This window comes from Prionailurus bengalensis, chromosome A2 (assembly GCF_016509475.1).
Source record: "Prionailurus bengalensis isolate Pbe53 chromosome A2, Fcat_Pben_1.1_paternal_pri, whole genome shotgun sequence".
Classification (NCBI taxonomy): Eukaryota; Metazoa; Chordata; class Mammalia; order Carnivora; family Felidae; genus Prionailurus; species Prionailurus bengalensis.
The window spans coordinates 111,052,799-111,070,732 of record NC_057348.1 but is presented as its reverse complement, the minus strand read 5'-3'; the positions used below and the strand labels follow the sequence as shown (position 1 = coordinate 111,070,732).

The following is a 17,934-nucleotide window of genomic DNA, read 5'->3' as shown; positions in this document are numbered from 1 at the left end:
CAACCACTCTGGAAAAGTTTGTTATTATCTACAAAGACTAAACACATACAAGTCCCACAACCCAGCAGTACCACTTTTAGATATATAGTCAACAGAAATGTGTAAAGAAATGCACCAAGAAACATATATATATATATGTATATATATATTTATAAATATAAATACAAATACAAAAAATATAAATATAAATATATATATAAAGTCCATCATAGCATTGTACATAATGGCTCCCAAACTGGAAAAATTCTCTATAGTCATTAAAACCAGAATAAGTAAAGTGTGGCATTTTCTTAGATATTCCTTTTATGAAGTGTAATAATACTACATAATAATGCAAATGAATGAACTATAGCTAGCTGCAATAACATGAATGAATCTCATAAACATGTATTGAGCAAAAGAAGTTATATACAAAAAGATAGATATTGTATGATTTCATTTATATAAAGTTAAAAAACTGGTAAATTAAAATCTTGTATTAAGAAGGGGAGTACTAATTGGAAAAGAAAAATATGGGGTCTATTGAAGTGCTGACATTATTTTATTTCTTCACTTGGTTGGTGGTGATATATGTGCTTGATTAGTGGTATTTCTTTGAGTTGTGCATTCATACCTTATACAGTTTTCTGAATATTGTATTTTACAATCAAAAAACATTTTAAAAAGACAATATGTTTTCTGACATAAAAGAATAGGGGAATAAATATGTTTATTAACTCCATATTTTTTCTACATATTATGGTGCATTTAAGTAAAAAGGTGAGATTGTAGGTATTTCAGGAAAAATAATTTATATTCTTAGATACAGGCTACAAATTTACCTACAAAGGGACTGAAAGACCCACTATAACATGCAAAGCAACACAGAAAAAATCTAGAAAGGGTTCAGTGTCAGGATGAAAAATATTGTGAAACTTTGGAAGAATATAGTGATCAAGACCAAGAGGATAAGGGAAGCAGTTTGCCATATAGATCTGACCTTCCATGTTGATGAACTATTATCAATTCCCTAGTGAGGAGGGAATGGTAGTTAAAACTCAACTTTCATTTAAATAATTGTCTTGGAGATGTCTTCAATTAGTTGTATATGTTTAATTTGATTGCTTAAGTAAATCTGGTTATAATTTTATCCATATTGTGATTCATGAGTCATTCTCAAAATAATCCTCTTTATTGATTTGAAGTCATTAAAATCTTTGACCAAAAAGATTGAAAAAAAAAGTCAATCAGGATGGATTCCATTGATAATCAAGTTACTACACTGACAGATTACTGAGATTATTCAGATTGAGTCTGCCTGCACCCTACCTACATGTGGATGACATAACATAGCAATAAAGAAACATCTCTGGCCAAGAGAAGTGATATAAACATAACGAGTCTTATGAGAGTATCAGGAGAACCAAGAAACAAAGGGTACAGTCATGGCCATGGAGCCCACATGAAATATTAAAGGATTACTTGAATAAAATAAAAGGGACAAGAAGGCTAGATTCTGAGATTATTCCTGATGTTATTGCACTATTTACTGAATTTCATCCCAAGCTACCATGACAAAATATACCATGCACTGTTTTTAGATGGAGTAATCTAAATATATCTTTTAGATCCATTTGGTTTAATGCGTCATTCAAAGCTAATGAATCAGCTAATGATTGGAAGCTAATGAATGGAAGAAGGAAGACTATGAACAGATGCCTCTATTCACTGTCATATCCGAATAGTATCCCACAGTTTCTATGACACTTAACCACAGCAAACTTGGACTTAATGGTATACTTAAACACCTACAGCAAGAACTAAAGAGTTAAAAATGAACTTAAAGGTAAAAAGGAGGCATAGTAGTCTATTGGAAAGAGAATAAGGAATGCAATTCGTTGGATAATTTATACTATCAATATTTTTAAGCCTTGACATAAGGTTATAGATACAATGAGAAAACATTTCAAACTATGTATCTAAAGGTACATATTAAGATGAAGTTTCAATAACATTGAAAGCAAGTTTTCTCAGTGCTTTATGTGTAGTTTCCTAACACAATGTCCACTGTTTAGACATTAATTTTTATAAAGAAGGCTTAGTTCATTCTACATGCCAAAAATCTTGTTTCTTTGCCCCTGTTTTTCAAATAAGCTTAAATTTGATAGTTATAGTTGGTAAGTCCTCCTGTTTTACTGCCCTTGATCTTTAGTTTTCTTCCTACTCATATGTTTTTAAAATTTTCTCTTCTTTAATTTACATGTTTTTAAACTGCTTTTCCTTACATTTTTGTTGTTGTTGTTTAGTAAAGCGATTTGTACTATACTCTTTTCCAAATGTCAATTTTCTGCTAAGAAGACCTGCTTCACATCATGTAGCAGTGGTGTGCTGGCAAATGTTTAACAGAAATAGCTGTAATTTGTAGCATTTGCTGAATTCCATGGTGAAAATATTCCCACCAAGGCCTATTTCAAGATACCAGTGTGATGTCACTGAACTCAGGATTGAGTAGAGATATACACACACAATTAGCTCTCACAAGCCACTGAAAGCCAGCTCTAACATATCACTGATAGACTATTATTTTGTTTATTGATAATCAGGGGAAAACTCTTCCTAATGATTATCTCCTTAATGATTTTTTTTTCTTGTATAAGAGTATGCTTTCTTGAAAAATCATACACAGTTCTGTCATTATTTTACCCCCCAGCATGGGGCTTATTAGTTCAACTCTTCCATATTTTCCACAGAAATTCCAGTTCCTTATCTTATTCCATTCTACTGATCCAGCCTCATTATTTACTTTTATTCCACTCAAAGTAGCCTCTCCAGTGCCCAAAACAAACAAACCCAAACAGAACCACCCACAATTCTAAGAAGTCTTACTGTCTTTATCTATGTATTTTTACTACAAGAGATAAATCCTTTCCTTTGGTTTTAGCTTGCCAAAATCTCATTTTTATTCAAGTCCAAGAAAGGTTAATATCTATTATAATATCTATTAAAATATTTCTCCATCCTCATAGTTAAAAACAAAGGGTCCTATATTATATTCCCAAAGTATTTTGTTTATATTGCTTTTACTTTTATTTGTATTAGAAGTTTTGGAAATAAAATATATGTCCAATAAAAGACTAATGAATGAAAGGGCAGATAAATGAATGCCATAACATGTTTGTTTCACCACTGAAAAGAAATGCTTTCTCTCTTTTATTGGTAACCAGAACCCTCTGAAGTATCTAGGTTTCCAGCTCACATTCCTTTTAACACCTTCTGAAAAGCCTAAAGACAAACAATATGTGAGATGTACACGATGGAGTTTTGAATTATCCAGATAACTTCTCCTTTATTTGGCATTTGCTAAAAAAGATAAACAAACAAAAAAATCCACCTATCACTTTGGCTCTATTTCTCATAAGCCTTGTAAATACAAGAAATGCAACATATCTACAATGGAAAGTATCTTCAAATATTATTTTCCAAAACATTTTTATTCTCTTTAGATTATTCATACATTCCCTTTCAGAGCATGGATATGTTTCATAATCTAAGAGAAAACCATGGAAAAAACATTGTTCTGTATTATCATACAGTGTCCCTGTATTCAATTCTCCCTTTCTCTACTCATGAATTCCAACAATTTAAGAGCTTGCAGGCTTTGCCAGATTCATACCAATTCCCCAATGGAGTCAGTCATATATAATCTGAAGGATGAAAAGATGGCAACACTACTTCTTTATTCAAAATCTAAAGCAAACAAACCCCTGATGACCAACTTGCACAATACCATCTCAAAAGTTCACCTCAGGGGTGGTTGTCAACACCTACTACAGTCAGTCCAAGTGACTTTTTCAGCATCTTTAGAGCAAAAAGTCACCTTGGGAAGATTATGAAAACACACAACCACTAAGTGTAGTCACTGTTTCTGAAATCCAAGTCAGATGAAAGCAGCTGAGCCTACTCGACAGGAGACAGCAGTTATTATGAAGAAGAAGAGAAAGGAGAAAAAGAAAAGGAGAGAGAGAGGAAGACAGGAAGGGACAGAAGGAAGGAAGGAAGGAAGGAAGGAAAGAAAGAGAAAGAAAGAAAGAAAGAAAGAAAGAAAGAAAGAAAGAAAGAAAGAAAGAAAGAAAGAAAAGGAAAGAGAGAAAAGAAATAAGGGAGGGAAGTGGGGAGAGTGAGGGAAGAAGGGATAGAGAGAAGAGGAGGGAAAAAGGAAGGAAAAAAGGAATGGAGGAAGGAAGGAGTAAAAGCCAAACCTTAATAAGAGTTAATGAGATTTTTAAAAAAGCTGTAATTGATACTTTGATAGCATTTTATGGTGACAGATAGTAGCTCCACTTGTGGTGAGCACAGCATAACATATAGAGAAGCTGAATCACTATGTTACACCCTTGCAACTAAGGTTAACATTGTTTGTCAACTGTACTCAAATAAGAAAACATTTTTAAAAAAGAAGAAAGAAAAAAATTGCCATAGACTCAAATATAAATGGTGAACCTTTAATACCAGAGGCTGTTGCATCATCCCAACAGCTTCCATGTCTACAGCAATTTGTTTTTTTTTTTTTTAATCTAACAAGCTTAAAACTGTCATTTATTCTGTTTTGACAGGTGGCCTTTTAATGGCCCTGTTTTCAACTTACTACCCAAGGCTCTTCCTCCTATATGTCCTCTCCTTTCTTTTACCTGCCTGAAGTTTTTCAATGTTTTTGTTTTAGATTCCATAGGAATGCCAAGGGCTTAAGCTTTTCTCACCTTTTGGGGAAATTTCTTTCAGGGGAAGCAACCCAGGGTGCTGTTAATTGGCTTTGCATAACAGTAGGCAAATCTGGCCTCAAAGTAACTGTGCCATTGTTTGCTAGCCAGCACAAATGCAGAGTACCAAAATCAGTTTCTCTGAGAACCTACCAAAATCAGTTTCTCTGAGAACCTCGCAGATGTTTCTATTACTAATTCTAAAAATGATGTAACTATTTTCATAAGGATCACTGATGCCATTTCAAGCAACCGGATTCTTCTCATTTAGATAGTCACTTCTGTTTCTTGCAAACCCCAAGCTAGTGTTTTTAAGTGCTTCAATGAAGTTCAAAAATATTCATCATACACTGATTGGATTGATAAGTCTAAATTCTGAACTTTGCCAAGAAAAAGAAAAAAAATGGACTTCTGGTAGGTCTTCAAAATCAGTTGCCTCAAGGAATTTTCTGTACCATGCTCAAATTAGCTTTAATCCAATAGTATATTATTTTGATTGACCTTGTGCCTATTTCTTTAAAGAATAGCTAAAAGACATTTTGCTAATTAGATCACTTTCATAATAAAAATATTTAAGAAGAAAAATACCTATTTTGGTTGCATCACTCAGATAACTTAATTTTTTAAAAATCAAGTTTTTTGGTACCCATCTATATATTTACACTAAGATGCAGGCCAAGAGTTCCTGCTGATTTTATAATTCCTTTGGGTTATGTAATACATATTATTCTACTGATAATAAGTCATACGAAGCAGCATTTTGCTGTATTGACATGGCTTGGCCAAGAACAACAAGGAAAAGAAACAGCATTCAAAAAACTGGCAAAATGTTTATGAATTCTAATCCTCTGCACATGAATAAATACATCTGACAAAGTGCAGAGTCCTTCAAAAAGGCCCTTCTTGACCTTCCTAATTTGAGTTCAATTTCATGTTCAGTGTTGAGAAGCCAAAGTAGGTTCTGCCAATGTTTTAAGCTCAAGCTTTACTATATTTTGCTATTTGTAAAAGTGAAATCCCAGATAATAAGTTATAATTGCCCTATTAATCACTTGAAAAGGGAGTTTGGAGGGAAATTGGGATTTGAAATTGCAATAATTGGTAACTGAAAGATTTTTTAAAAAATTTTCTTACCTAGACTTTACTATGTAAAACCACTGTGAAAACTACATGTATGCACTTTTCAAAATGGTGAGGTACATGCAATATGCCTTATTATATATTGCTTTTTCTAAAAGAATGAAATCTAAAACTTCAATGCAGTCATGCTGTTAGTCATGATGACCTCTGAACTGAAAAATATATAGAAAGCCAGACCTTGGATTATAAATTATATTGTCAATGAAAGTGAGAAGAACTCTTTGTTTCTTAAGTTGTTTCAAGTATTACGTTTTCATTTCCTTTTTTCAAATGAATTATAATGCACAACACACATGTATTTTTCTTCCATTTTTCATTAAAAAAAATCCTTCTTTCCCTAAGCTTTGTTCCTCTGCATACTGATAGACATGACACACCAAAATTTACCTTTCAAAGTTCAATACACCAAATCCATCTGTTTCCCTTAAAGAATCTTGTGGGAAAATTATAATTTCATTTATACTCTGAAGAATTCTCAATAGAAAAAGTACAGAAAACCAGAGATTATTTAAATTTGTTTTCCCTTAGCTCATAATACAGAAATTTTAGATTGTGCTTATGCAATTAAAAATAACCAATGAAAAAAGACAAGGTAATATTTAAGGTGTTATAATAACTAAATCAAATTTACTATAAGACATCCAGATATTATAGTTGATTAAAGAGTTAATATAGCTGAAAACAAGCATTTCAGTCATTGTTTACTGGAATTTTTAGTATCTATACATCCATATGGTCATGTTTAAGATTGACCAATGACATTTTTATCCTTTCCTCTATCTTAAGCCTGGTCTTTCTAACAATGCAGAGAAAGGGTATAGAAAGGTTTGAGAATAGATCTCAAACTTTAAATTAGGGGACATTGTTCTAGTGTCACTAATTGCTTTATGAAAACAATCTATTTGATCTTTAGGGATAGCTTGTATAATAAAATGACTAAAGATATCCTATCCTGGTCAAAAGGTCCAGCAGTGGAAGGAAGGTACAAAACACAACCATTTAACTCCACACAATGGACTTCAATATGTTCTGAAACAGAGTCCTCTCTTAAAGAAAGAGACCACCAAAAAAAAAAAAATTATTCCATTCTCATTGGTAATCCTCCCTTGGAAGAATAAAGTAGGCCAAGTGTAGTGATTACCAGCACAAAGAAACAGAATTTCATTTGAATGGATGTGCTCAAAGAGAGCCAGTGAAATCCATAATTTCCTTTCACATAGTTGGAAAAATAGTTGGCTTTTGCAACTGGGTAACATTTCTTTCTAGGCAGGTCAATCATCCATGGAGCCACAATCCACAACCTACTGTGATTTTCTGCACATCTGGCATAAGCCTTTATAATGTAAATATTAAAACCAGTCTGCTTCTCTAAAATGTTTCCACATTTAAAATCAAATAAGTAAGCTGTGACTAAAGGTGAATATGCAAAATATGTTTTCTGGTAGGCATAGGGCAGCTCAACACTAACTGATAAACCTTTAATACAATAAACACCCAAACATTATTTTTGACATTATTTGTTCATAGGAAACTCAGAAAGACTAATATTTAGAAAATATTAGACACTCTGAACTATGTGTGATCTGAAATAACAATCTATTAATAAGAACCCTAATCATTAGATAGCTACATCTTTTGGGTTATTGTCTTATCTAAAATTATACAATAGAGAAAAGACTTAAAGAGTGCTTAAGCTTTCTTTCTCATATTTTCCTTAAAATAAAAAAATGTACATATTTATCTCAATAAATATGGCACAATAATCAAGTTGAAGCACTACAGACTTGTAAGATAATGATGACAATAAAACTTGCATGTTCAGCAGGCAGATGAGAAAATACTTTTTTCCCCTTCATAAATACTACAGGCAAAAGCTTAAGTTACTGTTAAAAGTAATATACATGACAGATTTGAAAAAAATATTTTGTATATGTTTATTTCTTAAGTAGTCACATTGCAAGTTCATGAAAGAAGTAAAACCTAAAACAGTCTTAACACTTGTAAACATTCACTATAAATAAAAAGAATTGGTAACATTAAGGAATATATATAAACTGAAATATTTGTTGACTTGCAATTAATTAGTTCAAAAGTTTGCCATAATCTGAAAGTGAACCTAAAGGTAATGTGATCTGATGTCTACAGAGTAATCAGAAAAATATGTTGCAATTTAGTCACATAATGTGAAAGAAAAAAAAATCATGTTTGGCAATGCAAATTCAAGTTCAAAATTTGGATCTAATGCATTCTAGCTGCATGACTTTGAAAGGATTTCTCCAACCTGTTTGAGACTCATTATCACCATCTCTAAGATGGGAATAATATCTCTTAGACTAGAGAATTCATAAATAAACAGAAAAAGGTTGTCAAGGTTTTTAAAAGTCCAGACCAAATGGTGATATAGGAGACTCCTAAATTTCCCATCATTCCATGGATGCATCAAATGTGCATCTGTACATGGAACAATTCCCTCTGAGAGAAATCCAGAAACTAGCTGTATGACTCCTATGCATTGACCAAATGAGAAAATACCCCATCAAAATGGGTAGGAAAGACTGAGATACACCTTCACCATAAACCCCACGACCAACACAGCACCATACAATTGGGAGGGAACCCCCAACTCCCAGCTTTTTTTGAGAAATCAGTGGTTTGGACCACACATCCAAAACCCCAACTTTTAAGGCTCCCACCTATAGAATGGGGTCCCCAAACATGTAGCTCTGAATGCCAACAGGGTTTGTGTTTATGAGTCCCACAGGATATGGCAAACAAATAACATTTCTTAGGTGTGGGAGAAGAGCTATACCCCAAGGCTCAGCACAGAGGGAGCACGCAAAAAATCTCCCATCTCCCCATTTTTCTTGGAAATATCTTGACCACATACTTTATAAATTGCTGCCTGAGGAATCTGATTTCTAATTAGCACATATCAATGTGCTGACTGTGATTCTCCCTAGAGCCTAAAAATGCTGGTTAGGCATTTCTCCTGCCTTCTCCCTCTGGTTCCCTCCAGCAATAAAACCAAGTAACCATTATCTCTCTGGAAGGAGTCTATTCACACATCTAGCACCCCAACTTTTATGGCTCTCACCCAAATAATGGGCCCCTAAATCATGTAGCTCTGAGAGCAAAGAGTACCTGTGTTCATGAGTCCCTGGGGACTACAGCAAACAAATAAGGAGTTTTTAAATAGGCATAGGAGCACTGCCCATCTCCACCCCCATGTCTATACACCCAGGCTCAGCACAGAGAGAACAGACAAAAATGTTCATTTCACAGTGCCTCCCTGGAAGGGGTTTGCCTACACAATTTCCCAGCTGCTATCTATGGATCTAGCTTCTATTTAACCTAAATGTAGGTGCTGACTGTGATCCTCACCTTAGGGACACTGATAGATCTTGGCATACTGTCAACTAAGGGGAGCCACTAACAACAAAGACTGTGGCTTGAACAATCACAAAGGCTTAAGAAGTAACAAGGAGCTTGGGCTGAGCTGACTGATGAAGTTCATCTCCTACAAGAGACCATTCTGTCAAGACTAGGAGAGGTGGACGTTTTACCTCATGTGCAGAAACCAACAAAGAGAGTTAAAGAAAAGGAAGAAACAGGGGAATATAATATAAACAAAAGAAGACAAACTCGAGAAACTGATTCTAATGAAATGGAGATAAGATTTACCCCACAGAATATTCAAAATAACAGCTGTGAAGATGGTCATTGAAGTGAGGACAACAACACATGAACAAAGTGATCAAAGAAGATCAACAGAAATATTCAAGAGCAGACTAGATCAAATGGAAGAAAAGATCAGTGAACTGGAAGATAGGGCAGTGAAATTCACCCAGTCAAAAAAGCAAAAAGAAAAAAAAAAGAATGCAAACAGTAAAGATAGCTTAAAGGACTTATGGGACACCATCAAGCAAATCAACATATACATTATAGGAGTTCCATAAAGAGAAGAGAAATGGCCAGAAAGCTTGTTTGAAGAAATAGTGGTTAAAAACTATCCTGGGGAGAGAAACAGACATTCAAATATAGAAATCCCAAGAGTATCAAAATAGACGGATGTAAAGAGATCAACACCAAGTCACATGAAGTTGTCAAAAGTTAAAAACAAAGAGAGACTCTTAAGAACAGCAAGAGAAAAGCAACTTGTCACAGATAGGGAGTATCATTAATATTATTAGTGGATTTTTCAGCACAATACTTAATGGCCAGAAAGAAGGTGGACGATATATTCAAATTGCAGTAAGAAAAAACTGCTGATCAAGAATATTCTACCCAACACAGCTGTCATTAAGAATTGAAGGACAGATACAAATTTACAATAAAAAATGGAAGTATTCATCATCACTAGATTGGCCTTATAAGAGATGTTAAATTGAGTTCTTCAAAGCTGAAACGAAAGAATGCTAATTAGTAACCTAAAAATATATGAAAGTATAAAACTCACTGATACAGGCAAATACATAATTAAATTCAGAATACTCTAATATTATAATGACAGAGGGAAATCACTTAAAACTCAAGTGTAAAGGTTAAAAGAAAAAAGTATTAAAATAGCTATAACTACAATAACTTGTTAAAGAATACACAATATAAAAAGCTATAAATTATGATATCAAAAACAATCATGGGAGGCGAGTTTAAAAATGTAGAGTTTCTGTATACATTAGAGTTAGGATGTTACCAGCTTAAAATACACAATTATACATATAAGATTTTTGCAAGCCTCATGGTAATGACAAAGCAAAAGCCTACAGAAGTATGCAAAAGAGAAAGAAAGAGAAATTAAAACATACCACTACAGGAAGTCATCAATTCACAAAGAAAGACAGTAGGAAAAGAAGAAAGGAACTACAAAACTGTCAGAAAAAACAAGATGGCAAAAGGAAGCCTGCATAAATTTATGCAGTTAAATTTATTGGACTAAATTCTTTAATCAAAAAACAGAGTGGCTGAATAAATACAAAATAAGACCTAACTATATGCTACCTACAGGAGAATCACTTCAGTTTTAAGTACACAGAGATTGAAAATGAAGAGATAGGAAGATATTCCATGCCAATGAAAATGAGAATAAAGCAGGGGTAGGTTTGCTTGTATCAGAAAACAAAAACAAAAACAAAAACAAAAACAACTGTAAGGTAAAAACTGTAACATGAGAAAAAGAAGGTCATTATATGATGACAAAGGGGTCAATTCATCAAGAGTATATACCAATTGTCATATTTATGCACCCAACATAGAAGAAGTAAACTTATAAAGCACATATTAACAGATGTAAAGAAAGACACAGACAAAATACAATGATATTAGGGGACTTTAATACCCCACTCTCAATAATGGATAGATCAGCCAGACAGAAAACCAATATAGAAACAACAGACTTTACGTGTTAGACCATGTGGACCTAAAAGACATATACAAAACATTTTATCCAATAGCAGCAGCAAATACATTCTTCTCAAGCACATATGGGACATTCTCTAGGACAAATCATGTATTAGGCCATAAAACCAGTCTTAGCAAATTTTAAAAGACCGAAATCATCCTGCATTCCAAGTATATTGAAAACTCACAAATATGTGGTAATTTAACCACATGCTCCTGAACAACCAACGGGTCAAAGAAATCAAAAGAGAAATTTCAAAAAATCTTGAGACAAAAGAAAATGGAAACACAACACACCAAAACTTATGGGATGTAGCAAAAGTAGTTCTAAGAGGGATATTTATAGTGACAAATGATTACATCAATAAAAAAAGGAAGATCTCAACAGACAACCTATCTTTATAGGTTGTGATAAATTACATTGTGATACATTACATTAACAAAATGAAAGATAAAAGTCATATGATTATCTCAATACATTCATACAAAGCATTTGACAAAATTCAATATCCTTTCATGATTAAAAAAGCTCAACAAATTTAGTATAGAAGGAGCATACCTGAACATAATAAATGGTATATATAACAAGCCCACAGCTAACACCATACTCTAAGATCAAGAAAAGACAAGGATGCCCACTTTCGCTACTTTTATTCAACATACTAACTACAATCTACAACATAGTAAAAGCAAATAAGCAAGAAAAAGAAATAAAAGGCATCCAAATTGGAAAAGAAGAAGTAAAATTGTCTCTACTCAGAGATAACACAATATGTATGGAAAACCCTAAATATTCCACCATAAAACTATTAGAATTATTAGAATTAATAAATTCAGTAAAGTTGCAGGATGCAAATCAACATTAAAAAATCAGATTTTATATACTAACAATGAACTATCTGAAGAAGAAATACAACAATCCCATTTGCAATGGCATCACAAACAATAAAACACTCAGAGATAAATGTATCCAAGGAAAGGTCTATACACCAAAAACTGTAAGATACTGATGAAAGAAATTGAAGAAGACACAAATAAATGGAAATATATCTCACGTTCATGGATAAGAGTTAATATTATTAAAATGTTCATATTGCTCAAAGCAATCTATGGATTCAATGAAACCCTTATCAAAAGGCATTTTTTACAATAATAGAAAAAACAATCCTAAAACTCATATGAAATCACAAAGACCCCAGAGAGATGAAGAAATCTTGAGAAAGAATAATAATGCTGGAGTCACTATACTTCTTGATTTCGAGTATACTGTAAGTAATCAATGCTACTAGCATTAGAAACACATACACAGATTAATGGAACAGAAGAGAGGGCCCAAACTAAACTCATGCACATGTGGTAAATTAATCTGTAACTAAATATCTGGGAATATACAATGGGGAAGAAATAGTCTCTTCAATATATGGTATTGGTAAAACTGAACAGCCATACACAGAAGAGCAAAACTGGACCCCTATCTTATATCATACCCAAAAATAAATTTAAAATGGATTAAAAACTTAAATGCAAGATTTGAAGTCATAAACTCTTAGGGGAAAATTTAGGGGATAATCTCCCTGACATTGGCCTTGGTAATGTTTTTTTTGGATCTGAATCTGACACCAAAAGTAAAGGCAACAAAAGGAAACCAATGAACAAACAAACAGATGGTGTGACTACACCAAGCCTAAAAGCTTTTCTCAGCAAGGGTAAATAAAATGAAAAGGTAACCTATGGAATGGGAGAAAGTATTTGCAAACCATGTGTCCAATAAGAGGTTAATATCTAAAATATACAAAGAACTCATACAAGTCAATAGCAAAAAAACCCAAAAAACAAAAAACAAAGGCAAAACCCCAAATAAATCAATTAAAATGGGCAGAGGATCTATTTAGATGTTTTTTCCAAAGAAGACATATAAATAAATGGCCAACATGTATATGAAGAGGTGCTCAATATCACTAATCATCAGGAAAATGCAAATCAAAACCACAATGAGATACTACCTCATGCATTAACAAAAAGAAAAGAGATAAATGCTGGTGAGGATGTGGAGAGCAGGTAAGCTTTGTGCACTGTTTTTGGGAAGGTACGATGTATAGCCACTATGGAAAACAGTAGGAGATTCCTCAAGAAACTAAAACTACCACATGATCCAGCAAACTCACTTCTGGATATACAACCAAAGGAAACAAAATCACTACCTTGAAGAGATATCTGTACTCCAATGTTTACTGCAGAATTATTTATGATAGTCAAGGTACAAAAACAACCTAAATGTCCATCAACAGATTAAGTGGAAAAATGTGGCATTTATATCTGCATATGATAGAATATTATTTAATTTTTTAAAAAGAAGATAATTTGTCATTTTTGACAACATGGTTAAAACTGGAGGGCATTATACTAGGTGAAATAAATTGGACATAGAAAAAAATATTGTATGGTATCACTTATGTAGACCTCCCCCCCCCCAAAAAAAAACAGTAGTTGAACTCATAGAGTCAGAGAATAGTGTTTGCCAGGGGCCAGAGGGATGGGGAGAACAGGGAGAGTTTAGTAAATGGTTTTAAACTTTCAGTTACAAAATGAATAAGGAATGAGGATCTAATGTATTAGATGATGACTATAGTTCATAATAATGTATTATATAATTAAAATTTGTTAAGAAAGTAGAACTTCAGTGTTCTCACCAAACAAAACCAGAAAGTAAGTATGTGAGGTAATGAATGTGCCAAATTAATTTCATGGAGGGAATCATTTCATAATGTATACATATATCAAATCATCACACTATATACTTTATTTTTTTTGAAGTAATAGTACTTGCCTTTTAATTTTTTTTTAAATGTTTATTTATTTTTGAGAGAGAGAGAGAGAGAGAGACAGAGCATGAACGGGGGAGGGGCAGAGAGACAGGGAGACACAGAATCCGAAACAGGCTCCAGGCTCTGAGCCATCAGCCCAGAGACTAAAGCGGGGGTTGAACTCACGGACCGCGAGATCATGACCTGAGCTGAAGTCGGACGCCCAACCGACTGAGCCACCCAGGCGCCCCCACACTGTATACTTTAAATGTATTACAGTTTTGTTTGCCAATTATATCTCAATAAAGCTGAAAAATTCTTAAGAAGCTTTATTTTCTCACTTGAACTGACACAATCCTATGGAAAATTTCAAGAGAAATTTTCTTTATTTCTTTTTCAGTGTTTCACTGTGTATTTAGTTGTGTCAGTATACAAAGCATTTCTCTTCCCAAGGGTTATTTGTAGCTATAAAATTTTTTTTAATGTTTATTTATTTTTGAGAGAGAGAGAGAGAGAGACAGAGACAGAGCATGAGTGGGGGAGGGGTAGAGAGAGAGGGAGACACAGAACCCAAAATAGCTCCAGGCTCTGAGCTGTCAGCACAGAGCCCAATGTGGGGCTCAAACCCACAAACCATGAGATCACGACCTGAGCCGAAGTTGGACGCTCAACCGACTGAGCCACTCAGGCATCCCTATTTTTTACTTATTTATTAAGCTTGCAAATAACCTGATTGAGGGAAGGGCTATGTGGATTAACTGGACAAAAATTATACCATATAACAAGAGTACATGTAAACTTCTGAAAGCTTACCTTCTTTCTTAAAATTGTAAGAGCAACATTGCACTTTCTGATTACATGAGATTAAAAAAAAATTAAAATTATGTATGCATGATTTCCTAGTCCTTTACCCCTACTCTAGTATACTTTTAATGATTTTTACCTCATTTCCTAGAAGGGCATTTACACAGGCTTCTGAGGCATCGCAGATGGCTGTGAGATCATGTCCTCCTTCTAGAGCCAACACCACATGTCCATCAGCCAATGTCATCAATTGCTTCGTCAAATGACCAAAGCCTACCATAACACAAACAACATTTCAGAGTATTAAATCAAAAGAGAATATTACTAGAATCTAATATTGATTGAGCATTTATTCTGTGTGTCTCCTTTCTCAGCACTTTCCATGGACTAACTCATTTAATACTTATAATAATTTGATAAATTATGTGCTATTATTATCTATATTTTATATATGAGGGAACCAAAATCCAAGATCCCATAGCTAAGAAGTACCACAACCAAAATTTACAGCAATCAGTCTGGTTGCTCACCAGTGCACAGTATTGCCTTTCACAACACATTCTATATATACCTGCATAAAAAATTTGAATAGCATTTGGCAAGTGTAAATAAGGTCAATCATCTCATTTGCTGGACTTTTGTTTATTGTTTCCATCATCTGCTTTTACTTTATTATATAAAAGGAAATTTTTTCATATCACCTCAAATTAACTATGTTAGATTTTTATAGACATCCCTTTGATTATGATTAATCAATTAATTTGATTACATAGTTAATAAATTAAAAAAATAACATCTCTCTATATTATAAAGTATAACAATGTGCAAAACATCTGTTCACTCACTTTCTAGTTTAAGGAAAATAATGTTAATAATACTTTTGAAGCTTCTTGTGTATTGTATTAACATCCCTCCTCTTCTTCTGGGAAATCAGGACCATGAATTTATGGTGATAATGCTTTTGCTTTTTTTGTGTTTTTTTTTACTTTATAAGAATGGTTTTCTATTTTCACAACTTGCTCTTTTCATACAATATCTTGTTAGCTCATCTCTGTTGACAAATGTAGCTATAACTCTTTGCTGTCCAGTAGGTCATATTATGCGTATACAAGAATTCATTTACCCAATCTCCTGATGACAGATATTAGCATTTTTGTTATTACAACACCCCAGTGTTTTATTATTACAAACAATGCCTCCATGAATGTTCTTATATCACTCTTGTGGTTCACATGTGCAACAGTGGAGTGAAATCTCTATGGCTTAAAATCTGCTAAATAATACCAGATTATTTGTAAAATGCTATATAATCAATCCCCACTCTGAGAAGCAGTGTATATAAAAATTCCAGTTCAGTCATATCTTTGCCAATATTTGGTATAATTTACCAAGTAAGTGAATGAATCATGGCATTGTATTGCGGTTTCATTCAGTTTCAGGAAGGACCTTTCTATTTCTACTTTGAATTAAAGTTTTTATTACAAATAGGTGTTAAATTTAATTATTTACACCAAAATGAGATGTTTTTCTCCTATAATTTCAGAGTGCTGTAACATTAATATTATTAATACTAAGCCATCATTAAATTTATGAAGCAAAATAAACTTGGTTATGATGTAATTATCTGTTTTGTACACAGCTGGATTTGTTTTGCTAGTGATTTGTTTAGGATTTTTTCACCTATGTTCATGAATGGGGTTAATCTATAATTTTGCACTCCTGTATTGACCATGTTGAATTTTGATGTGGTTGGGACACCCTTTTTCCATGATCTCATTCTAGAAAGTTGGGTAGAAATCTTCCGTAAAACCATTTGAGTTTTGTGTTTTCTTTGAGGAAGATTTTTAACTACTGAAAAAAATTTTTTGGAGATTATAGGGCTACTCATGCTTTCTATATCTTCATAAGTTACATTTTTCTAGAAATTTGTTTAATTGTTCAAATTTATTGAAATAATGTTATTTATTTTCCTATTTTGGAATTCCAATTAGATGTATGTGGTTATTGTCATTATATCCTCAATGTCTCATAAGGTTTCTTTCATATTGTGTATGTCTCTTTCTGTCCTGCATTAGAGGTGTTTTAATTTTAGATCTACTTTCTAGCCTTTCTTTTTCCAGATGTGTCTAACCTGCTGTTTAACATCTATACTGGTATTTTCATTTCAGTGATTATGTTGTTCAATTACAGATGTTTTATTTGGTTAGATTTCATAACTTCTTAGTTATTTTTATAGTTTGTTAGTGTTTGCTCATTTCTTCATTCTATTTCTTTACCCATTATTATTATATATCCTGTATCTGTTATTCAAAGTCTTTTTTTTTTTTAATTTTTTTTTTCAACGTTTATTTATTTTGGGGACAGAGAGAGACAGAGCATGAACGGGGGAGGGGCAGAGAGAGAGGGAGACACAGAATCGGAAACAGGCTCCAGGCTCTGAGCCATCAGCCCAGAGCCCGACCCGGGGCTCGAACTCACGGACCGCGAGATTGCTCACGGACCACGAGATCGTGACCTGGCTGAAGTCGGACGCTCAACCTACTGCGCCACCCAGGCGCCCCATGTTATTCAAAGTCTTTAGGGCCTAGTCTTACTATTTATTTTTCTGATGATTCACCCTCAGGTCTTAATTCTCTCTCTTCTGTGTTTTGAGGTGTTTTTTTTTTTTTTGAGCCCATATACACTGTAACTTCCTATGTGAGAAGTTTTTGAAGCCTTAATTGAACTTGATATTTATTTTTGAAACGTGGGTTGAGTGTGATTTTGTTTGCTTCTACTGGATGGCTGGGATACCATCAGCTAGGATCAATTTTAAATTCTTAGATTAAAGGGCCTCTTTTCTAATGCACAATTATTGTAAATGTGGACTCCAAAACTTGATTACAAATTCTCATGGAAAAAAAATAGTTTTTCCCGTTTTATTTCTTTTGAAATTTCCTCCAGTATAGCCCTAGCTAAGATAGACTTATAGTTTTATTCATCAGAATTTCCTCTTCCATTCACCCTTTTTTTTACAGTTGGCCCTTTCTCCTACCTTTATGTTGGTCTCCAAT

The 17,934-nt window shown here is 33.4% G+C and overlaps 1 protein-coding gene across 1 annotated transcript in view; it reads right to left on the bottom strand.

The window, feature by feature from the left end:
- Positions 1–17,934, bottom strand: part of HDAC9 (histone deacetylase 9) — a 939,997-nt gene that overhangs the window by 65,380 nt on the left and 856,683 nt on the right. Inside the window, exon 25 of the mRNA XM_043589049.1 lies at positions 15,021–15,154. Within this exon, the coding sequence (XP_043444984.1) occupies positions 15,021–15,154 (134 nt within the window). The remainder of the gene's footprint in view (positions 1–15,020; positions 15,155–17,934) is intronic.